We start from the raw sequence: 20544 nt of genomic DNA, 5'->3' as shown, positions 1-20544 counted from the left end.
AGCTAGTACCAAATTGCTGCGTAAATACTGCTGAGTTAATAAAAGCCATATTAATCAAAGCCACAGTCCTAGCTGGAGCTTCGCGAGCTGACGGACGCTGTACGAGTGGATCTCAAAAGCCGCATCTCAGAAGGATCTTCTGCGGAATAAAGACTTGGGTGGTCTTTATCACTCCCGTTTTAGAAGGGTTTATTTTATCTCTTAGAAAATAGCTGAGGGCCCTGCATTTCTGTGGCTGCGCCCTGTTTTCCGGGCGGGGCGGGCGGTGCGGAGTGACGGGTGGCGGTGGGTTTGTCTCCTCTCCTGTCGTTGGCCTCGGTGTCATCGGTCCTCACGGCTCTGCTTTTCCCGACCCGACCCCCCCCCCCTCACAAGAGGGCCCTTCCCTGTCACCCTCTCCCTCAGCCAGTGACTTCATTTTGGCGTTGTGCTCCCCACCGTGATAACACTGCCCATTGTACCGGGGAGAGAGCTTCTCACAGCTAGCCCGAGTCCCAGAGCTCGCCCACAATTATGAGGAAATGGCAGGGGGGGGAAATGTCTTCTGAATTATGCGATGTTATGTGAACTAAGAACTAACATGGCAATAGTGTACGGTTTGCAACTGGAAGGGCCTACAGCCGTGTTAAGAGAGATACTTCATTGAACCCCCGTGGGGTAGTTTGTCCTTTCCATTTCGGCCATTTTTATTTTTTTCTGAGCGTTTTCACTGAGGCTGTCATAGCTGCCTACACACAAAAGTGAAAGCAGCCACCCTGCACGCAGCGGTTAAAGCCCTCAGAGGAACACGGGTGTTCTGGGCTTCCCTCGGAATGCGTCGGCGTGGAAAGCCTCGCCGCGCGAACGGCACGCGGAGAACGGCACGCGGCGGGCGAGCGCTAACGGGTCGTCCCGCGCAAACGCGTCGTCCCGCCCCGCCCCCCCCCCCTCCAGAGCCCCGCCCCGGCGGGAGGCGCCCGTTGTCAGCATTCCAAGCGCTGATGTCATCCGCTGTTGCTCGGCACCGAAAAAAGCCTTCCGAGAGGAGAAGGTGGAGAGGGCCCCCGCTGCTTTAGGGCTTCTCAGAATCCCGCGGCCGGGATCTCCAGAGGGAAAACGCCCCCCCCCCTCCCCCTCGCCCTCCTGTGCCCACTGACTGAGCGCTCCTGATTTATGGGCCGGTCAGGCCCGGTCAGGCCCGGCTCGTTCCCGGGCCCGCGGCCCCACAGCGGCTGCAGGATTTCCTCCCACCTCCACTCATAACTCTCCCCGCTCCGTCTCCATGGAACCAATTTAACAACTTCTCAGTTCTGAGAGTTAATTACTCAGGAAGATGGACAGTGTGTAAGACCAAAGCCTGGGATTCGGCGGTCATACTGCCGCATGTAACGTGCAGCAAAATATCAATTTTCCATACTTTATTTTCACAGAGGTTTGAAATGAATGCAAGCATATATTATACCTGCAATAATGATCTTACTAAATCAACTCCTGTCTGCTCTCACAGAAGTAATATTTTAGCTCGGAGAGTTTTGCTGTGGTAATTCTCAGCTACATGTGAATTAAATCTGTCCAGGAACGTGTGACCGAACTGCCCCCACACCCCCGCCCCCTCCCCACGGTGCCTTCCCTCAGCCACTGAAGGCCAGTTCAGAGCTGCTCTGATTTGTGATCCTCACACATACCGCTTAATGCTGAAGTTTAAAACTAGAGTTGGACTGGGATTCACCATATCTGTTAAATGGGACACTGTCCACTGCCTGCAGTGGTTCAAAGAGAAGATGGCCTGGACGCTCTCTTTTCCTTTCTTTTCTCTCCACTTCCTGTTTGGATGAGTTGTATTGGTGGCGTGTTTGTCAGCTCATTGTAGCACAGGGTTGTGGGATCTAAGATGGATGCCAGTCAGCTTGTAATGCCTTGAACTGCACTGGTTATGTGGTGGTGGACGCATAGGGACAACTGAGTGTCTACTCTAGGCTCTCCTGGCCTGTGTAGTGGTGTAGTGCAGTATTTATTCTATGGTGTGGATAAAAACTAGTGTAATGCTAGTGTAATGGTTAGTCTTGTAACTGAAAAGTTGCGGGTTTGGTTGGGGGGCACTGCTCATGGTATGTAACCTTGAGCAACCGCTGCTTAAATGGATTGTATTTGTAGAAAAATGTTATCTAATCAGCGCAAGTCACTCCGAACGAGCGTGCCCAAATGTAGTGGAAGGTAGCGTATCGTAATAAGGTCTGTTGCATTCCGTCTGTGCGGTGTAGCGACAGCAGGCGCACCGTAACCGTGACTCCCGGCGAACGGGAAGGGGAAACGGCAAGGCCAGATTCGCCCACCCTGTGAACGAGAGCCGCTCTGAGCGCGCTCAGGCCTGGCGGGGGGGAGGGAGCGATTCTAGTCCAGACACGAAGACGATGAGCTCATCAGCCCGTGACATAGCTTAACTGAAATTACAGAGGGAATGTTTGTTTTCCACCTCACCCAGGTACCTACAAGAAAGAGACCTATGTCTGTGAAGTTCCTCCAAGCTGTTTAGCCCTGACCTTAAGAAAAAGAATGGGAATGTCTATGCATAGTTTATGCACAATAAAAGTATGTTTTATTCGTGCTGAAGATCTTATTGTTGATATCTTAATTTTACGTGTTAGAGAAGACCATCATATTACACAATTTTCAGGGTCTTTCATTCAATTTTTTTATTTCATATTGTATAAGAATCCATCAGATGCCAATGCAATGTGGAAAGAGTGATTGATAATCTGAAGGGGAAATGGCAAGTTTCTTATGTATAATTTGTTGCTTCTTGGAATCATATTAGTGTAAGTGATTTATGACCATTAGGAGTTGGTTCTTTTCCAGTTCTTCATTTTTTTTGTGTAAAAAAAATCTGAGCCTGTTTGGTTCAGGGCGGTCAGGTGAACGTTAGTCTGAAAACCTGTTGTGGTGTTCGTAGTGAAGTGATGGTGGGGCTTGTCTGCACAGGTCTTTGGCAATGCCTGAACACGGCATCAACCTGTCACTGAGCTTTATTGCGCAATGGCGCCAAATGCCACGGCTGTGGTATCAGTCAAGTCCATTATAAGCTGAAAAGAAGCCATAAATTGTTTGTAGTGCTAAAGTGCTTTTTAGCGCTTCGAAGAAAACCGTTTCAGAATGGCTGCGTGAGGCCGAATGTATGATGACACTCAGTGTTGTGGTAGCTAGCGCGTTCGTGTCACTCCTCTCACAACGGTGACTACCGCCCGATGTACACGACCTTTGAGGTGAGCCCAGCCGCTAACTGGATTAGCATCAAACCGGTGTTTAGTCAGTGGTAACCTCGGTGAAAAAGCACCTTCAGAGCAGCGCCAGATTAGGTGATGACGTGTGGCGAGTTTTAGAGCTATTTTTGGAGACGTATGACTCTGGAAGCCTGCTGGGGAATTAGAGTAACATGGGTTTGGTGAATTTTTTTTACTTTTAATGGAGCTTACCATGCTTCCATGATCACCTTCCCATACTTGTTCAATACATTTTTCTTTCTACACCGTAAGAAACATATTGCTTCACATTAATGAAGTTAGTGTCCAGGCTGCCTTGAAGTTTTTATTTATTTTATTTATTTATTTATTTATTATTTATTTTTCACAGTGTATTACAGAGGCTGTGAAGGCCAATTGAATTATTAATGGACAGCAACCCGTATCACTCTCTATCCAATGTGATGAATTCTACAATTACTGTTGTAAAATGGAAGCAGTGCTGTTTTGTAATGCATGTATGGCTGTCCCCGGTTTCAGCAGGTCCTTCATCACAGGTAGACGGCCTCTGTGAGGTGATGAATAGTTGGGTTGGGAACAGTTTCAGCATTGTAAAACAAAGTAAACAGTTCCCTTCCCCCTTAAAGCTTTTGAATGCCCTTATTTAGAAAATGAAGTGTGACGAAAGGGTATGTAGTTTTTTTTTTTCATTGAGAGATTTCGATTTCGGCCTGTATTTTGTAAATAACACTCATTGTAAAATACTCTATCTTTCATTTGGAAATAACAGATCCTCGGACCAGTCTGTTTTCCAGGCTGGTATTGATTTTTGCGTTACCGTGTTGATGGTTGGCAGAGCTTGCGGTGAAGCGGAACCCTTTAGTATCTAAGAACAGGCCTTGGAAAGGGCTGGAGACGTGTTTGGACTGGTGGCAGATGAGTGTGGGAGGACAGGGGCCGCTGCCTCGCACTCTCTCACGTGCCGATCGGCTCCCCCGGCTCCCGTTTCAGTGGACGATCGGTGTTCGTCATTTTCTCTGGATGCCTCCGGGAGCCCCGCGCATCGTACAACACGGATGCGGGCGTTGTGTTTTACATTGATGGCATTGGGCAGACGCTCTTATCCAGAGTGACGTACAATTGATTAGACTAAGCAGGAGACAGTCCTCCCCTGGAGCAATGCAAGGTTAAGGGCCTTGCTCAAGGGCCCAACGGCTGTGCAGATCTTATTGCGGCTACACTGGAATTCGGACCACCGACCTTGCGGGTCCCAGTCATGTACCTTAACCACTACGCTACAGGCCGTTTTCAGAGTGTCATTGTTTTTTTTTGGTTTTTTTTTCCCCCTCCAGAGTGCCCGCTAACCCCAGACACCCCCAACAGCGAAGCGCGGACCTGCACCAGCAACAGCAGGCTAGCGGCCCTGAAGAAGCAGAACGACATTGAACTGAAAGTGAAACAGGGAGCGGAAAACATGATCCAGATGTACTCCAACGGCTCCTCAAAGGTAACGGGCCCATGGCCGGTGGCCGTTCCGCCGCACGCTTTAAGGGTGCAGCTGTGGACCTTCTGTGGTCCATGTTGAAGGAAATGGTTTTGATTCTGCAGAATGCTGCTGCAAATTTGTTTTGAGCTGGGTGCGCAAATCGTTGACAGCATTGCGTCAGAGTGGAGGCCTTTTTACAAATACTGGAAAAATTCAGTTCATTTTTAACTTCATAAATAAATAAATAAAATAAATAAGAACTGAGGATTCAGCCTTTGGAATGGGTGAGTAGGTTACTTGTCTTACAAGTCAATCATCGTTTAGTTCTATGAAAATGATGAAAACGGGCATTGAAGAAATTATGAAGTGGGCATGCCTGTGTCAGGTATTGGGCTGTTTCCCAGGCCTTTTTAAAAAATAATCTGTGGAAAACCTATTAAATCATTCGGTCAACCGTGGCACGTATCCTTACACGTTTCGGTGCCAATATTGGCACCAGCGCTAGTTTACCACGGCCAATCGCGGCCTTGCGTTTCTCACCCCCAGGTGGGAAGTATTAGCCGCCCCTCCCGTCCCGTGCCCCGTCCCGTGCCCCGTCTCGGGCCTGAAAAACGGGCTTGTTTGCTCCCCTTAAATCTGCCTGCGGAGCCTCTGCCCGCCACCCGCCCCCCGCGCATTCCGGCTGTTTCATTTAGAGTTTCCTGTGCCCCCCCCCCACGCTTGCTCCGTCTCCTCCTCTGCACTGTGTATAGTCATTAGGCATCGGTGAAGTAACTGCATTGGCTCAGACATTAGCTAATGAGCTGGCCTCCGGAAAAGCCAGCCTGTGGTGCTATGGCAGGGGCCCAGGTATTCCTGTATTCTCTAGGACTGCGGGCGGGGAAGCTAGGCCTATCCCTGCCCCTGCGGATCCGTTCTGTACCTGACACCCTCCGCATCGCGTGCGGGAGGTGGTTGTGTCATTGAAGAGTGAATGGTGACCCATAATCCTATTATTCAATGACCGATTACAGGGATAACCTTCCCCTGAGCTTTGTCCTAAGGGCTGTGCTTTTGGCTGTGTGCTGTACGCGCACACTAACGGATACATGTTGACAAAATGAACAGATTAACGCTGTACTTGGAACTGATTTGAAATTAAGCCTAACTGTGGTTTTCCTTTTTTGGTTGGTGTGTGGTCAAAGGACAAAGACTGGGTTTTGGCACGATGTTCTTCCTGATATCTTGGTATAATATTGGAATGTAACACAATGAAGGCAGTGGAAAAGATGGTGAATCTCAAGGAAGTGGCCTGCCTGTTGTTTGTTGTTTTAAATGGTGCCATACTGATTGTGATTCCGGGTTAAAGGTCATGCAGAGTCATTCGCATGTTTTGCAGATTTAGAGAGGATCCTGGACTTCATTGAGAAATTTCGATTTTCTGTGTTTTGTAAACAATACACATTGTAAAGAAATTTGATCTCTCATTTGGGAATAACAGTACTGATTCTCAGACCCGTCAGTGTTTTCCAGGGTAATGCTTACTGTGTTGATGGTTGGCAGAGCTTGCGGTGCTGTTTTGTGGAGCAGAGCCCTTGAATATCTAAGAACAGACCTCGGAATTGGAAAGGGCTTGAGACATATTTAAACTGGTGGTGAAATGAATCTTTCCAGGATGTGGCCTGCCTGTGGTTTTAAATGGTGCCGCACTGATTCTGCTTCCAGGTTAAAGGTCGTGCTGAGGAATTAGCATGTTTAGGAAGGACGCCCTGGACTCCAGTCCAGTTCTCTTTCACACCTGGTCTTTTCATGCGCCTTGAATATCCGGATAATATATGGATCGCGATTATACGCATGCAAATGCAGGTGTAAATGCACCCAGGACTCACTACGAACAGACTGGAATCCGATAGCCCAAAGCGCTTCAGGCGATGGGCTGAAACACATTCGTGACGGATGTTTCACTCGTGTTGATGCTCCTCCCAAAGTATAACGTCATGTGACTTTAGCCGTCCTCCAAACCGGAACACGTCACTTATCTCTGCCAACAGGCACGGAGGTCACGCGTGCTTGAAGCTCAAGCAAAGCTAAAGGCCCACTAGACACTCGATACTGACAGAATTCCGTTCCTAACAAACTTCAGAGTAGTATCATAAATCTAACTGTCTTTGCTACGGCTGTGACTGGGGTCACTGCTGTATTAGGCTGTCTGAACATTGCTGTCTTCTGTTGTCTGCTGAATGTCATTTGTTATTAAGACACTGAAATATGCCAGGCAAACATACGTATTTTTCTTAAATACATTTTCTTGGTTTCGCATTTTTATGTGAAAAATAGCAATCTGATTTCAGTCTGGCTTGCCGGACACACATCTGACTACCAATTGTAAATGTGATGTGGTTAAGTCATGCCCGGATACTATCTAGAGGTCACCAATCCTGGTCTTGGAGAGCTACTGGGTCCGCTGGTTTTCGCTGTTAATCTGCACTTAATTAATCAATTAGAGCAGATGATTACACGGCTAACTCCCCTCACCTGGTTACCTGGGTCTCAACAGGGTGCTTTAAGGTGAAAACAGAAACCAGCAGACCCAGTAGCTCTCCAGGACCAGGGTTGGTGACCTCTGATCTAGATGCAAGTCGCATGAAACAACCAAGCGTGTCAACGGGGGTCTAGGATCCCTCCAGCCCTCCGCTGTGGTCATTTGGTTAATTCAGCACCTGGCCGATGTAAGCCGTGGAATAATGTGGAGAGCGTTCCTCCCGCACGGATGGTGCAGTGGGTAGCACTGCCGCCTCACAGCAAGGAGGTCCTGGGTTCGAATCCCCGTCGGCCGGGGCCTCTCTGTGCGGAGTTTGCATGTTCTCCCCGTGTCTGCGTGGGTTTCCTCCGGGTACTCCGGTTTCCTCCCACAGTCCAAAGACATGCACGTTAGGCTGATTGGAGAGTCTAAATTGCCCATAGGTATGAGTATGTGAGTGAATGGTGTGTGTGCCCTGCGATAGACTGGCAACCTGTCCAGGGTGTATTCCTGCCTTTCGCCCAATGTATGCTGGGATAGGCTCCAGCCCCCCTGCGACCCTGTTCAGGATAAGCGGGTTCAGATAATGGATGGATGGATGGCGTTCCTCCTGGTAGCTCTTTCGCCGGGCTCACGACTTTAAGAAGCTTGTGTTCGCATTGCTCCGGGCGTCTGCCTGTCAGGAGCCGGGACCTCGGAGAACACAACATCCTGCAGGAAATGACCAGGGGCTTACATCAGCCGGGAAGTGGCTGCCAACGGAAGTCTTCTTTCTCACACACCGGCCGAGCTGTAACTGCGGGAGGAATTCCGTGTGGAATTTTGTTTACTTAAGCCACTTCTTAGCAATGCTAATTGGGCACGGCTCCTCCAGACACCCACTTGTAGCTAATCCCTCTTTCTTTTCTCCACCCAAGCCGCAAGTTTGGGTTGGCACAAACGGTTGTTCAGAGGAGCTAAAATTGCTCCACTTACTCTAATTTGCGTTGGTTATTTATAGAAAGCATTACATTCATTACTTACACAATTACAGGGACAAGTTACATTTCAGAGGAGAGCTGGTGTAATTAAAATGAGAGCTTTGTGGGTTTTTTTCTCGCCATTTGTAATTTTCCTGCCCTCAATTTTCATAAATCTGTATAATGTATCGTAATAAATCAGAGTTTTAAATTAACTAAAGTGAACTTGTGATGATTGTAGATTAATGACTGCAGATAATACTGTTTTTGTATTGAAGATCATAATGAGATGCTTCTCCTCAAAATGTGCGCATATAATGCTAATTTCATTTTCCGCTTGCATTTGTTCGACGCGCAGGACCGCAAACTGCTCGCCACAGCTCAGCAGATGCTCCAGGACAGCAAGACGAAGATCGAGTTCATCCGGATGCAGATTCTGAAGGCCAGCCAGACCAGCGAGATGAGCTTCGAGAACAGTGATGGCATGGGTGAGTTTCCTGTGCTTTGCCCCTCGTTTCTGAGAAGCTTCATCCAAAACGCACCAATTGATGCTTCTCATTCACCCATTTTGTACCAACTTCTGCTCTTAATTATTTAATTTGCTCATATCTTGACTTGACATTTGTACTAGCACCAGTTATAGCAGCAGAAGCAGGTCTGTCCTAAATATTTCACTGCGCTCAAATACAGGAGTGAAACCATAGCTGTTGGGAAAGCTAAAACTAAGGTACTTGGTTGGGAGAAAAACTAGCGTGCTAACTGGCCCTCCAGGACTGCAGTCATGCACCCCTGCAGTAAGCCCAGCAGCTTAGGATAAGGGCCCATTCTTAGGCGGCTCCTGTGTGGTCATTATGTGTAGGACGATGAGTGCTTTCTTTATGCCGTCTGTGAATCAGCAGAGGGGGTTACAGGTAAGAGGCCACGCCAGGATTAGCGGCCTGTGTGGATGTTGGCCGAGGTGTTTGTGACGTGTCCGGTGTTCCCGCAGCCAAGCCCATCATCAGCCCGCTCGACCTGCGGCTGGAGGAGCTGCGCCATCACCTGCGCATCGAGTACGCCGTCGCCGAGGGCGCCAAGAACGTCATGAAGCTGCTGGGCTCCGGCAGGCTCACCGACAAGCGGGCGCACTCTGAGGTACGCACCGAACGCCCAATATCACCTCCTCTGAGGTACACACCGAACCCCCAATATCTCCTCCTCTGAGGTACGCGCCGAACGCCCAATATCTCCTCCTCTGAGGTACGCACCGAACCCCCAATATCACCTCCTCTGAGGTACGCACCGAACGCCCAATATCACCTCCTCTGAGGTACGCACCCACCGCCCAGTATCACCTCCTCTGAGGTACACACCGAACCCCCAATATCTCCTCCTCTGAGGTACGCGCCGAACGCCCAATATCTCCTCCTCTGAGGTACACGCCCACCACCCAGTATCACCTCCTCTGAGGTACGCACCCACCGCCCAGTATCACCTCTGAGGTACGCACCGAACGCCCAGTATCACCTCCTGAGGTACGCTCCGAACGCCCAATATCACCTCCTCTGAGGTACGCGCCCACCGCCCAATATCACCTCCTGAGGTACGCACCGAACGCCCAGTATCACCTCCTGAGGTACGCACCGAACACCCAATATCACCTCCTCTGAGGTACACACCGAACGCTCAATATCACCTCCTGAGGTACACACCGAAGGCTCAATATCACCTCCTGAGGTACGTGCCCACCGCCCAGTATCACCTCCTCTGAGGTACGCGCTGACCGCCCAATATCACCTCCTCTGAGGTACACACCGAACGCTCAATATCACCTCCTCTGAGGTACACACCGACTGCCCAATATCACCTCCTCTTTCATGAATAATGTTAACATGCCTAAGACATGAAGGAGACGATGGAGCTGGCTTCTTCTTAGTGAGTGAAAATATGGAATTCAGGGGAGATCTTAAGCGCTTAAAACCTCCCCAGCAACGAAGCAAGCCTTGAAGTCGGATCATGAAAAGTATTCCGTTCAAAGTAGACACATCCTGTCTACAGTAAATATTTAACATTTAATTTGGGCGTCTAGGGCGATTTTCGAGTGCTTGAATGCTTAGCAACACATTTACAGGCTACTGGAGATCTGAGTACATAATCTTCCAGCTGTACTGGCCTTGTGACCTCACCAACTCTCAAGCCATAACATGCGTGATACTTTGTGATGTTATACATGTTAAGCACATACTGTGCACCATATTATACCATAATTCTAAATTATCGTTAGTTTACAGCTGTAATGTGTTACCCATTTCATTTTTAGACTGTAATGGCACTTATGTATATATATTGTTACTTGTATAGGTATTATTGTTTTTATTGGCTGTTGTATTGTTGTATTCTAGCTGCCAACTGTGGTATGCTAGTTTGAAAGTTGATTGTACTCTTCAAGGGTTCTGATTTTCTGTATGTTTACACTAGGACTCAGAACTGTACTGTACTCTCAGGTCCTCTTGTTCCTGTGTTTGATTTGCACTTTGTTGTACATCGCTCTGGATAAGAGCGTCTGCTAAATGCCATGTAATGTAATATAATGTAATTTTCATATAGTGTGCAGTTCATGAATGGGCGATATATTGATAACGGCCAACGTCTTGGGTCTCTGACCCGGCCCGTTGGTGCCGCCCGGTGTTTTGTAAAAAAACCCTCTGCCTCTGTCCAGGCTCAGTCCCGGTTCAACGAGTCCAACCAGAAGCTGGACCTGCTGAAGTACTCCCTGGAGCAGAGGCTGAACGAACTCCCCAAAAACCACCCCAAGAGCAGCGTGATCGTGGAGGAGCTTTCCCTGGTGGCGTCGCCAGCCCTCAACCCGCGGCAGAGCATCATATCCACGCAGAACCAGTACAGCACGGTGGCCAAGCCCGCCGCCCTGACAGGCAAGTCCCGCCCTTTCCCCGCAGGACGCTCTGAGTCAGATTTACGCATGGGAAAATGGCACAGGGCTGTGAAGCTCTCCCCCGGTTTCTCCGTCGATAGCTGACTAAAAGATTTTCCTGAGCGCGTTTCCTGATTGGTCGAGTGTTGTTTTCCCTGAGTGTATTTCCTGATTGGTCGAGAGTGTTGTTTTCCTTGAGCGTGTTTCCTGATTGGTCGAGAGTGTTGTTTTCCCTGAGTGTATTTCCTGATTGGTCGAGAGTGTTGTTTTCCTTGAGCGTGTTTCCTCATTGGTCGAGAGTGTTGTTTTCCCTGAGTGTATTTCCTGATTGGTCGAGAGTTCTTTTCCATGAGTGTGTTTCCTGATTGGTTGTGAGTTTGGTTCCTTGTTCCGTAGACCGTTCCTTTTCACTTTGCGGTACAGAGGGCAGTGCACTGCATTTACCCAGCACACCAGCCCACTATCACATCATCATGATCAGCTCTCCAAAGCAGTTCCCTTTGTACTTGGACAACAGCAGCAGACACACACGCACACGCACACGCACACGCACACACACACACACACACACACACACACACACACACACACAGGCCTGTGAATACACAAGTAAACCCCAGCACACACACACGCAGCACCACGACTATAAATAGTGTGGGCAGCTTCCCAAAATAAAATGGCTGCTAGAGCCTGAGGTAATTGCGCTGGTTGAGTTATTGCACCCCAGCCATTTGTAGGTTTAACCTTAACCTCTTGGATAGGCATACAACGGGTCAGCCCTTCCAGAAGAAACCTCTCTCTGCAGCTCAGCCTGCAGGTTTGCACGCTGTTCCTCCTGGGGGGTTCCACACTGTTCCTCCTGGGGCTGGGGGGTTCCACACTGTCCCTCCTGGGGGTTCCACACTGTCCCTCCTAGGGGTTCCACACTGTCCCTCCTGGGGGGTTCCGCACTGTCCCTCCTGGGGGGTTCTGCACTGTCCCTCCTGGGGGGTTCCGCACTGTCCCTCCTGGGGGGTTCCACACTGTCCCTCCTGGAGGGTTCCACACTGTCCCTCCTGGGGGGTTCCGCAGTGTCCCTCCTGGAGGGTTCCACACTGTCCCTCATGGAGGGTTCCACACTGTCCCTCATGGAGGGTTCCACACTGTCCCTCCTGGGGGGTTCCGCAGTGTCCCTCCTGGAGGGTTCCACACTGTCCCTCCTGGGGGGTTCCACACTGTCCCTCCTGGGGGGTTCCACACTGTCCCTCCTGGGGCTGGGGGGTTCCACACTGTCCTTCCTGGGGGGTTCCACACTGTCCCTCCTGGGGCTGGGGGGTTCCACACTGTCCCTCCTGGGGCTGGGGGGTTCCACACTGTCCCTCCTGGGGGGTTCCACACTGTCCCTCCTAGGGCTGTGGGGTTCCACACTGTCCCTCCTAGGGCTGTGGGGTTCCACACTGTCCCTCCTGGGGGGTTCCACACTGTCCCTCCTGGTGGGTTCCTCACTGGCCCTCCTGGGGTTTTGCACATGACCTCGATCCTTATATTCAGCTGGATGAAGGCCGCCTCTTGGGCCCACCATGGCATCAAGCTGACCAGTCCGGTCCCTCTGTCCTGCAGGTACGTTGGACGTGAGACTAATGGGCTGCCAGGACCTGCTGGACAGCGTCCCGGGCCGCTCCAAAACGGCGGCCGTCCCGCTGCCGGGCTGGAGCCCCAGCGAGACCAGGTCCTCTTTCATGAGCCGGGGGAGCAGGAACAAAGCCGGCACCAGCCGCAGCCTCTCCAAAACAGACGACCTGTCCAGTTGAGTAACTGCCCTGTTTTGGTAACATTATCCTGAGAAATTTCATTTCTTTTCTTTTTCTTTTTTTAAGTGCTTCAGTAGAAGTAGAGTCATGCTAGTAAATAATAATTGTTCTGCGTTATAGTAATTTATTCCTCTCTCGCTTTGGCGCGTAAATCACGATAATGCATACGTTTCTGTATGATCCTGGAAAAATCATTCTTGGGCAAAAGTGGACTTCCTAAGTATGTCGTGTGAACTTCGCTGTGGCTGCCACGAGCGCTAATTTAAATGTGGCCATGCTGCAGAAAGCCAGGGCTTCTTCCTGCCCTCCACTGCCTTTCCTCCGCTGGGAAAAGTTCTGTTTATCTTAGTGAGTTGCACTTGATCATGGTTCTTATCTTTGAGCCAAGAAACATTACCAAGAGGGTGACTGTTACTCTACCAAGAGGTTGCAGTTTGTTGAATGTGCACCATTTACTTATAAAGTGTGTGTGTGTGTGCGCGTGTGTGTGTTCTTGTCTTCATCCTCCAGATGAGATCGGTGCCGTTCTGAAGCTGGACAACACAGTGGTAGGACAGACCAGCTGGAAGCCCATCAGCAACCAGTCGTGGGACCAGAAGTTTACACTGGAGCTGGACAGGGTATGACCTCACCTCTGGCCCTGGCCCTGCCCCCACAGCTGAGAGACCACTGTACATCCAAGGCTACTTAACTGTGGCCTTGTAGGGCACGCTGTCTGCAGCCCTTCGTAAATGGATGCCTGTTTTACCCGTTCCCTTGAATGTTGGTGAAGAGCTGCTGGCTTCTGCTAGTTAGAGGCAGAGCTGAGTGGCCCTGATCTTATCAAAACGAAATGTGTAATTGGCCCTAATCCCCCGGTTTTGCGGATTTTGTCACTCTTGGCTTTATTATTGGGGGTTCTCACACACACACCCACACACACACACACACACACACACACACACACACACACACACACACACACACGCACACACAAACCACTACTCTAAACCTCAAGTGGGATTTTCTGGCTTCGCCTGGCCACATTCCAGCATTCAGAGCTCACTGCTAGGTTTGAGGTCACCAAGGTGAAGTTTAGTGACTGGAAGTATAGCTCCGGTATTCTTCAGAGAAATGAGGAAGTTTCCCACTGCAAGAGAACAAATGAAGCAACTATTCTTTTTTTTCTTTTTTCTTTTTTTCTTCTCTTATCTGATACAGTACATTACCTGAAGGTCCGCATACTGTTGGAAAGCTCTGATTAGCAGTAATCTCCTTCTGCGAACGTTGCTTTACGTAACCAAGGCAAGGACTGGCGCTAATCTGGTTGCGCAACCGACCCCTAACGTCAGGGATAACAGTCACCTAGGTGGACGTTTCACCTTTTCTGACGCGTTTGGGACCTTTAGATTTGAGCTCCTCTCAGTCCTTGTTCCCTAGTTTCCTAATCCTTTTTCTGGATTTTGTCCTGACCTGAACACTTGGCCTCAGGTTACATTGTCCTGACTGCAGCACGCAAGCCTAGTTTAGGGCACGGTTTGGGTGCATGGGTGTGCACCAATCTCCCAAGTGTTTCGCCCTTTGAGTAGGCTTCTGCCCTTTCTCAAACGCTACTTTGGATGGCAGTTTTATGGGTTAGGGTTCATTCTGCCTGACAAATTATTCTCTGTTACTGTTCATTTTCATATTTTTGCATTATATTGTCATAAACACTGGCAAATGTTATGGTGGTATTGAAATACAATTTAGAGGAAAAACCAACAAAAAAGGGCAATGGTTTGCATTACATTTCATTGAATTTGCATTACGTAGATACATATAACTTCAAGTTTTATTGGCGCTTGAAAGCAAATCCATTGCATTTTTAAGACATGTTGATGTTTTTTAAAACAGTAAAATGGAATCATATTGTACTTTACATTATACTTATATTTTGCACATTGTGGTACAATCAGTTCATCTGCCATGTGTCCAGATGCCTGGATTTGAGCATGGAGACGCAGTTTGTGGAAGTGACCCCTGTTGTTTCCGCAGTCTCGGGAGCTGGAGATCTCTGTGTACTGGAGAGACTGGCGGTCCCTCTGCGCGGTCAAGTTCCTGCGGCTGGAGGACTTCCTGGACAACCAGCGACACGGGATGTGCCTGTACCTGGAGCCTCAGGGCACGCTATTCGCAGAGGTACCCCACCTTCAACCACACCTTTACCCCACCTTCAACTGCTCACCTTTACCCCACCTTCAACTGCTCACCTTTACCCCACCTTCAACCGCTCACCTTTACCCCACCTTCAACCGCTCACCTTTACCCCACCTTCAACCGCTCACCTTTACCCCACCTTCAACCGCTCACCTTTACCCCACCTTCAACCGCTCACCTTTACCCCACCTTCAAACTGTACGCCATTACCTGCAGCCTCCATTCTGCTGGCTCTAACAACCACTGTGTTCTGAACAGGTCACCTTCTTCAACCCAGTCATTGAAAGGAGACCCAAACTCCAAAGGCAAAAAAAGATCTTCTCCAAGCAGCAAGGTAGTGATTAATGACCTTTTTTATGTGCACAAATAAGGGTTCCATAGCTCTAAGGTAACTGCTCTTTCACACCTAGTTGTTTCCCCACCACACCTGTATGTGTTCCAGAAAATTCCAGCTTCAGGTGAGGAAAAAGCATCAGGGCCATTGGACTTGCAGTGTGAAACGATTTGCTTGTCTGCATGTTGCAACAAGATTAAACAGACGTGCTTGACGTTGTTTGCAGATAAATTAAATGTTCGATTCTCCTGAGGGGAGAATTTCACAGAGCAGGGCTAAGAAGTTGGCGTGCTATCTTATGTAAATAATTTCAATCAAAGCTAATGGAATGAAAGCCTCCTGCTGCCTAAAGTGTTTTCCGTAAGCGCAAGTTTGCCGAATCTCTCCTTCATCCCGCTTTGTGAAATGGCTCCAAGATCTGCGACTTCAGTGAGGCTACAGTCTCATAAGTTTGAAAATGCAGAAGGGAGTTTCAGCAAACTGCGATTGTGCCCTAATATACCTAATGTGTGGATGGGAAACCCTGATGCTTGGTTTTTTTTGTGTGATATAAAGGCTTAATTTGTCACTTATGAGGACCTGCTTATCCTAACAAAGTTCAGGGGGCTCATTGATCAAAGAAACAGCAGGACGCTAGGGACAGCAAGTCTTCTACTTCTCTAGTGGTCATTAGACTCTGGGTAAGGCCTTGCCTGAAGGAACAGCGTATTTCTGGGATGATGAAGTAAAAGTCCCTTTGTAAAAAGCAGCTGACACTGACTGGAGGCACAGGTGATTTGTTTTTCCCCTGCCTGTCTAAATAAGGAAGTAAACTGAATAATTTTACTGTGGCGCGGTTGGAAAGTAAGAATCACATGACTTGATCACATGTCCCGGTGGTGAAGGCACATGACCAGTGGTGCAGCGCCAGTCATGTAGGCCCCTGTGTGTGCTGGTTTTCATTCCGGCCACAACCTTATCCCTCGCGTTTGTGAGGAGCTGTTATTTGCTCTTAATGAGATGATTTCAAATGCCTGTTAAGGACACACTGTCAGAAATGGAAGCCCAGACCATGATGAATAAAATATTTATTTTAATGTGCTGGTATTTTTTTTTATAATAGGTGGCGAGGCACATGACTCATTTTGAATGACATTAAATTTGTAATTGATTATACAGTAATGTAGAGTGACATTATTGAGGTCCTAATTGTTTAAATTTTGGATGCCTGGTGACTGAATCCAAACCATTTGGGACAAATTAAGGAGTTAAAAAGACAAAGAAGATGCCAACAAACCAAGCCTGCACTGCATTAAATTATGCTTTAGGAAAACAAAAACATGGAAGAACTTAATCATATGTTTTCAAGAGCCGTAATTGATGGCGACGCTGGCTGTAACCAAGACCAGCATGCATAGAGGTAGCCTAGCTTCAGGTTTGTGACTGAACTAGGCCCCTGTAACGGTTCCTGTTCCCCTGCCCCCAGGAAAGACGTTCCTGCGCGCACCTCAGATGAACATCAACATCGCCACCTGGGGCAGGCTGGTGAGGAGGGCCATCCCCTCCGTCAACAACTCCTTCAGCCCCCAGGTCCCAGACCTGGCCTCAGAGTCCACCCATGCCAGCCACCCAGGGTCACCCACCACCCCCAGGTACCAGGGTCCGCACGCACACACACACACACACACACACTCACACACTCACTGTCACACTCTCACACACTCACACACTCACTGTCACACTCTCACACACTCACAATCACTCGCACTCACACATTCACTCTCACACTCTCACAATCAATCACTCACACTCATTCACTCACACTCACAATCAATCAATCACTCACACTCACTCACTCACACCACACACATCATACACATGCACTCACACACTTACAATCAGTCACTCACTCACTCACACCCCACTCTCTCTCACACACACACACACACACACACACTCACACACACACACTCACACACTTTCAATCACTCACTCACTCTCACACTCACAATCAATCACTCACACTCACTCACACCACACACAAACACACACGCACATACACCACACTCACACACACAATCAATCACTCACACACTCACAATCAGTCACTCTCACACTCACAATCAGTCACACACACACACACACACCTACTCACCACACACACACACACACACACACACACCACACTCAGCACACACACTCACACCTCACTCAGACACACCACACTTACTCACACCACACTCACACACACACACACACTCACACACACACACACTCACACACACACACACACACACACACACACACACACCACACTCAGCACACACACTCACACACACACACACTCACACACACACACACTCACACTCACACACACACACACACACACACACACACACACACACACACACACACACCCTAGCTGACTTAAGGCCCAGTATATTTAAACCACAGCTGCCCTCTCACTGGCTAACTGCCACACCCAGAGAATATTGCTTTCATTCGTCTGAAGTCAGCCAAGTTCAAGTGCTTGGTTGTCAAGACCAAAGCACTGATAGGATCGATATCATGCATTGTCGGTATAACAATCGCCTTTTGAAGATGATCTCAGGGATATATTTTGTCTTTGGAGGCTATTTTTCCCCACTTCCCCATTGTGGTGTGGCCGGCTCTGTTTGTTTGAACTTGAGAGTCTCTATTCATTGAAACGTCTCGTCTTCAGCAGCGACCCAACCGTGACTAAGCTGGACTTTGACAAGGAGCCAACCCCCAGTCCCAAGCACCTCCCCCTCCCCGTGGAGATCAGAGAGGCAGCGCCCGAGGGCACCATCCCCGACAGACAGGAGGTGCAGGTAATCACTGCTCGCCAAGAGGACTCCACGATTGGCCATCGTCAACCTGTCGTCACACGGGTGCCCATAGGAAGAGGCAGCGTAGCACCTCTGCATGGCCGTGTCATTGTATTCATTTAACGAGGGCGATTCTCATCGCTCTGTCTCATGTAAACAGGAAGGCCTCGTGTCTGCCTTTTATGGGCCGTTTCCCTTCTCCTAATGCGCGGGTCCCGCTGTTGCAGGATGCTTTGGCGACGTTCGACTTCCTGAACGACAGGAATAGTATGGTGGTCAAGCCCGATCAGGATGACATAGCAGGGCACGAGATCCAACAGCCAGATCTGAAGCTAATAGCCGTGGAACAGGCCACTGAAACAAGGTTAGGCGTCGCTCGCTCTCTCCTCTCTGTGCAAGTTTGGATGAATTTTAAATGTGCATCTGTGGAATTTCACACAAGTGTCTGCTGTCATTTTGTGCTATATGTGAACTTATTGCCACTAAAAATTGCCAAAGATGGTAATATTAACTTTGCCTTCTCTGTAGGGAAGAACAGTTCAGTCTTAAAGACTTCAAATGCATTGCAGTCCTTGGCCGGGGCCATTTTGGCAAGGTAAAATTGTCTTCCTTGGTTAATGAATGAAATGTGTAATGTTTTCAGTTGCTTGAACTTGAACATCGCGTCCTGCTAAAAGGTAACGGCTTTTCCTTGATTCGATAGGTGTTGCTGGCAGAATACAAGAGCACAGGAGAAATGTTCGCCATTAAGGCCTTAAAAAAAGGAGACATTGTGGCACGAGATGAGGTAGACAGGTAAGGACTCTTTTTTTGGGGTTGCGCCTGTAATTTTACCTTTATTGTCTTGAGGTAGAGAATTTGACCAGATTTGGTTTCTCGTCTCCCTCAGTCTCATGTGCGAGAAGAGGATCTTTGAGACGGTGAACAGCGTGAGACACCCCTTCCTGGTCAACCTCTTCGCCTGCTTCCAGACCGAACATCACGCTTGCTTCGTCATGGAGTACGCGGCCGGGGGAGACCTGATGATGCACATTCACGCCGACGTCTTCTCGGAACCTCGGGCTGTGTGAGTGACAGGGACCCAATGGCGGTCTCTACAGATGGTTCTACCCAAACTGTGTTCTGTCACGTTTGCATAAGCCTCAATGCTCTGTGTCCATTGTTGTTACTAACGATATCAAACTGTGTTCTCTCACGTATGGAACAAGCCTCAATGCTCAGTGTCCATTGTCGTTACTAACGATATCAAACTGTGTTCTCTCACGTATGGAACAAGCCTCAATGCTCAGTGTCCATTGTCGTTACTAACGATATCAAACTGTGTTCTCTCACGTATGGAACAAGCCTCAATGCTCAGTGTCCACTGTTACTAACGATATCAAACCGTGTTCTCTCACGTATGGAACAAGCCTCAATGCTCAGTGTCCATTGTTGTTACTAACGATATCAAACTGTGTCCTGTCACGTATGGAACGAGCCTCAATGCTCAGTAACAGTTTTTTTGTTACTGGTTTGCTAAGTTTTTGACAGTGCTTAAGTGTAATTTAAGATTAAATATGAGTGTTTGGCTTCTGTGTTACTTGTAGACCACACTTTTGTAACTGCAGTGTAGTTATTTCAAAGGAGATTGTAAAATTGCTCTGCACCCACAGGAAGCAAATTATGACGTATAGTAAGAGTCCTTCGCTATAATCATGTAAAGCTAATGCTACAATTGTCTTTATTTAGCCACACGCATTCTGTGGTCTAACTTGGGAACATTTTGTTTGGTGACCATACATGAATAAGTATCTTCAACATGTTAACAAACGTGACCCCCCCCCCCCCCCACACACACACGCGCGCACACACACACACACACACACACACACACACACACACAAAAGTTTGAATGCATTAAACAGTGGTGTTGCACTGTTTAATACAAATTACCATGCCACATTATTCACAAAACAATAATGAAATACCCTTTTGTCTTTTTATTTTCGTAGGTTTTATGCAGCGTGTGTAGTCCTGGGATTGCAGTTCCTACATGACCATAAAATAGTTTACCGGTAAGATAAATTATATTTTTCAGTGTGCAGTACCTTCTGTTTCACCGGACCTGTCCATTTCTGGTTTAAGGTTTTACGGATTGTTCCGGGCAGTACTGCTCAAGCAGCAATAAAGTATGAACCAAACCAGCTCCTGAGGAATTTCAATCACACCATTACTTTTCATGCCCTTCGGAGACTTTCTATTTTTTGGTTGGCCTTCAGTCATTTTGTCTGTCTTCATTTATGTATTTTTGTGCTCCAAACTGTTCCTGGGCTGTTTCCTGGACATTTCTGCACAGACAGATTAAAA

The 20544-nt window shown here is 48.5% G+C and overlaps 1 protein-coding gene across 2 annotated transcripts in view; it reads left to right on the top strand.

The window, feature by feature from the left end:
• The window catches only part of pkn2a (protein kinase N2a), a 34680-nt gene that overhangs the window by 12342 nt on the left and 1794 nt on the right, over positions 1 to 20544 (top strand). For both annotated transcript variants that reach the window (XM_061241897.1, XM_061241896.1), the window contains exons 3-17: positions 4568 to 4722; positions 8519 to 8648; positions 9149 to 9294; positions 10859 to 11072; positions 12671 to 12856; positions 13372 to 13481; positions 14875 to 15018; positions 15295 to 15370; positions 16836 to 17001; positions 18072 to 18201; positions 18426 to 18562; positions 18727 to 18793; positions 18902 to 18993; positions 19088 to 19264; positions 20190 to 20252. In XM_061241897.1, coding sequence (XP_061097881.1) covers positions 4568 to 4722; positions 8519 to 8648; positions 9149 to 9294; positions 10859 to 11072; positions 12671 to 12856; positions 13372 to 13481; positions 14875 to 15018; positions 15295 to 15370; positions 16836 to 17001; positions 18072 to 18201; positions 18426 to 18562; positions 18727 to 18793; positions 18902 to 18993; positions 19088 to 19264; positions 20190 to 20252 — 1993 coding nt within the window. The remainder of the gene's footprint in view (positions 1 to 4567; positions 4723 to 8518; positions 8649 to 9148; positions 9295 to 10858; positions 11073 to 12670; positions 12857 to 13371; positions 13482 to 14874; positions 15019 to 15294; positions 15371 to 16835; positions 17002 to 18071; positions 18202 to 18425; positions 18563 to 18726; positions 18794 to 18901; positions 18994 to 19087; positions 19265 to 20189; positions 20253 to 20544) is intronic.

The sequence above is a fragment of the Conger conger genome, chromosome 5, assembly GCF_963514075.1.
Source record: "Conger conger chromosome 5, fConCon1.1, whole genome shotgun sequence".
Lineage (NCBI taxonomy): Eukaryota > Metazoa > Chordata > Actinopteri > Anguilliformes > Congridae > Conger > Conger conger.
This window is presented reverse-complemented; position numbering and strand designations above follow the sequence as displayed.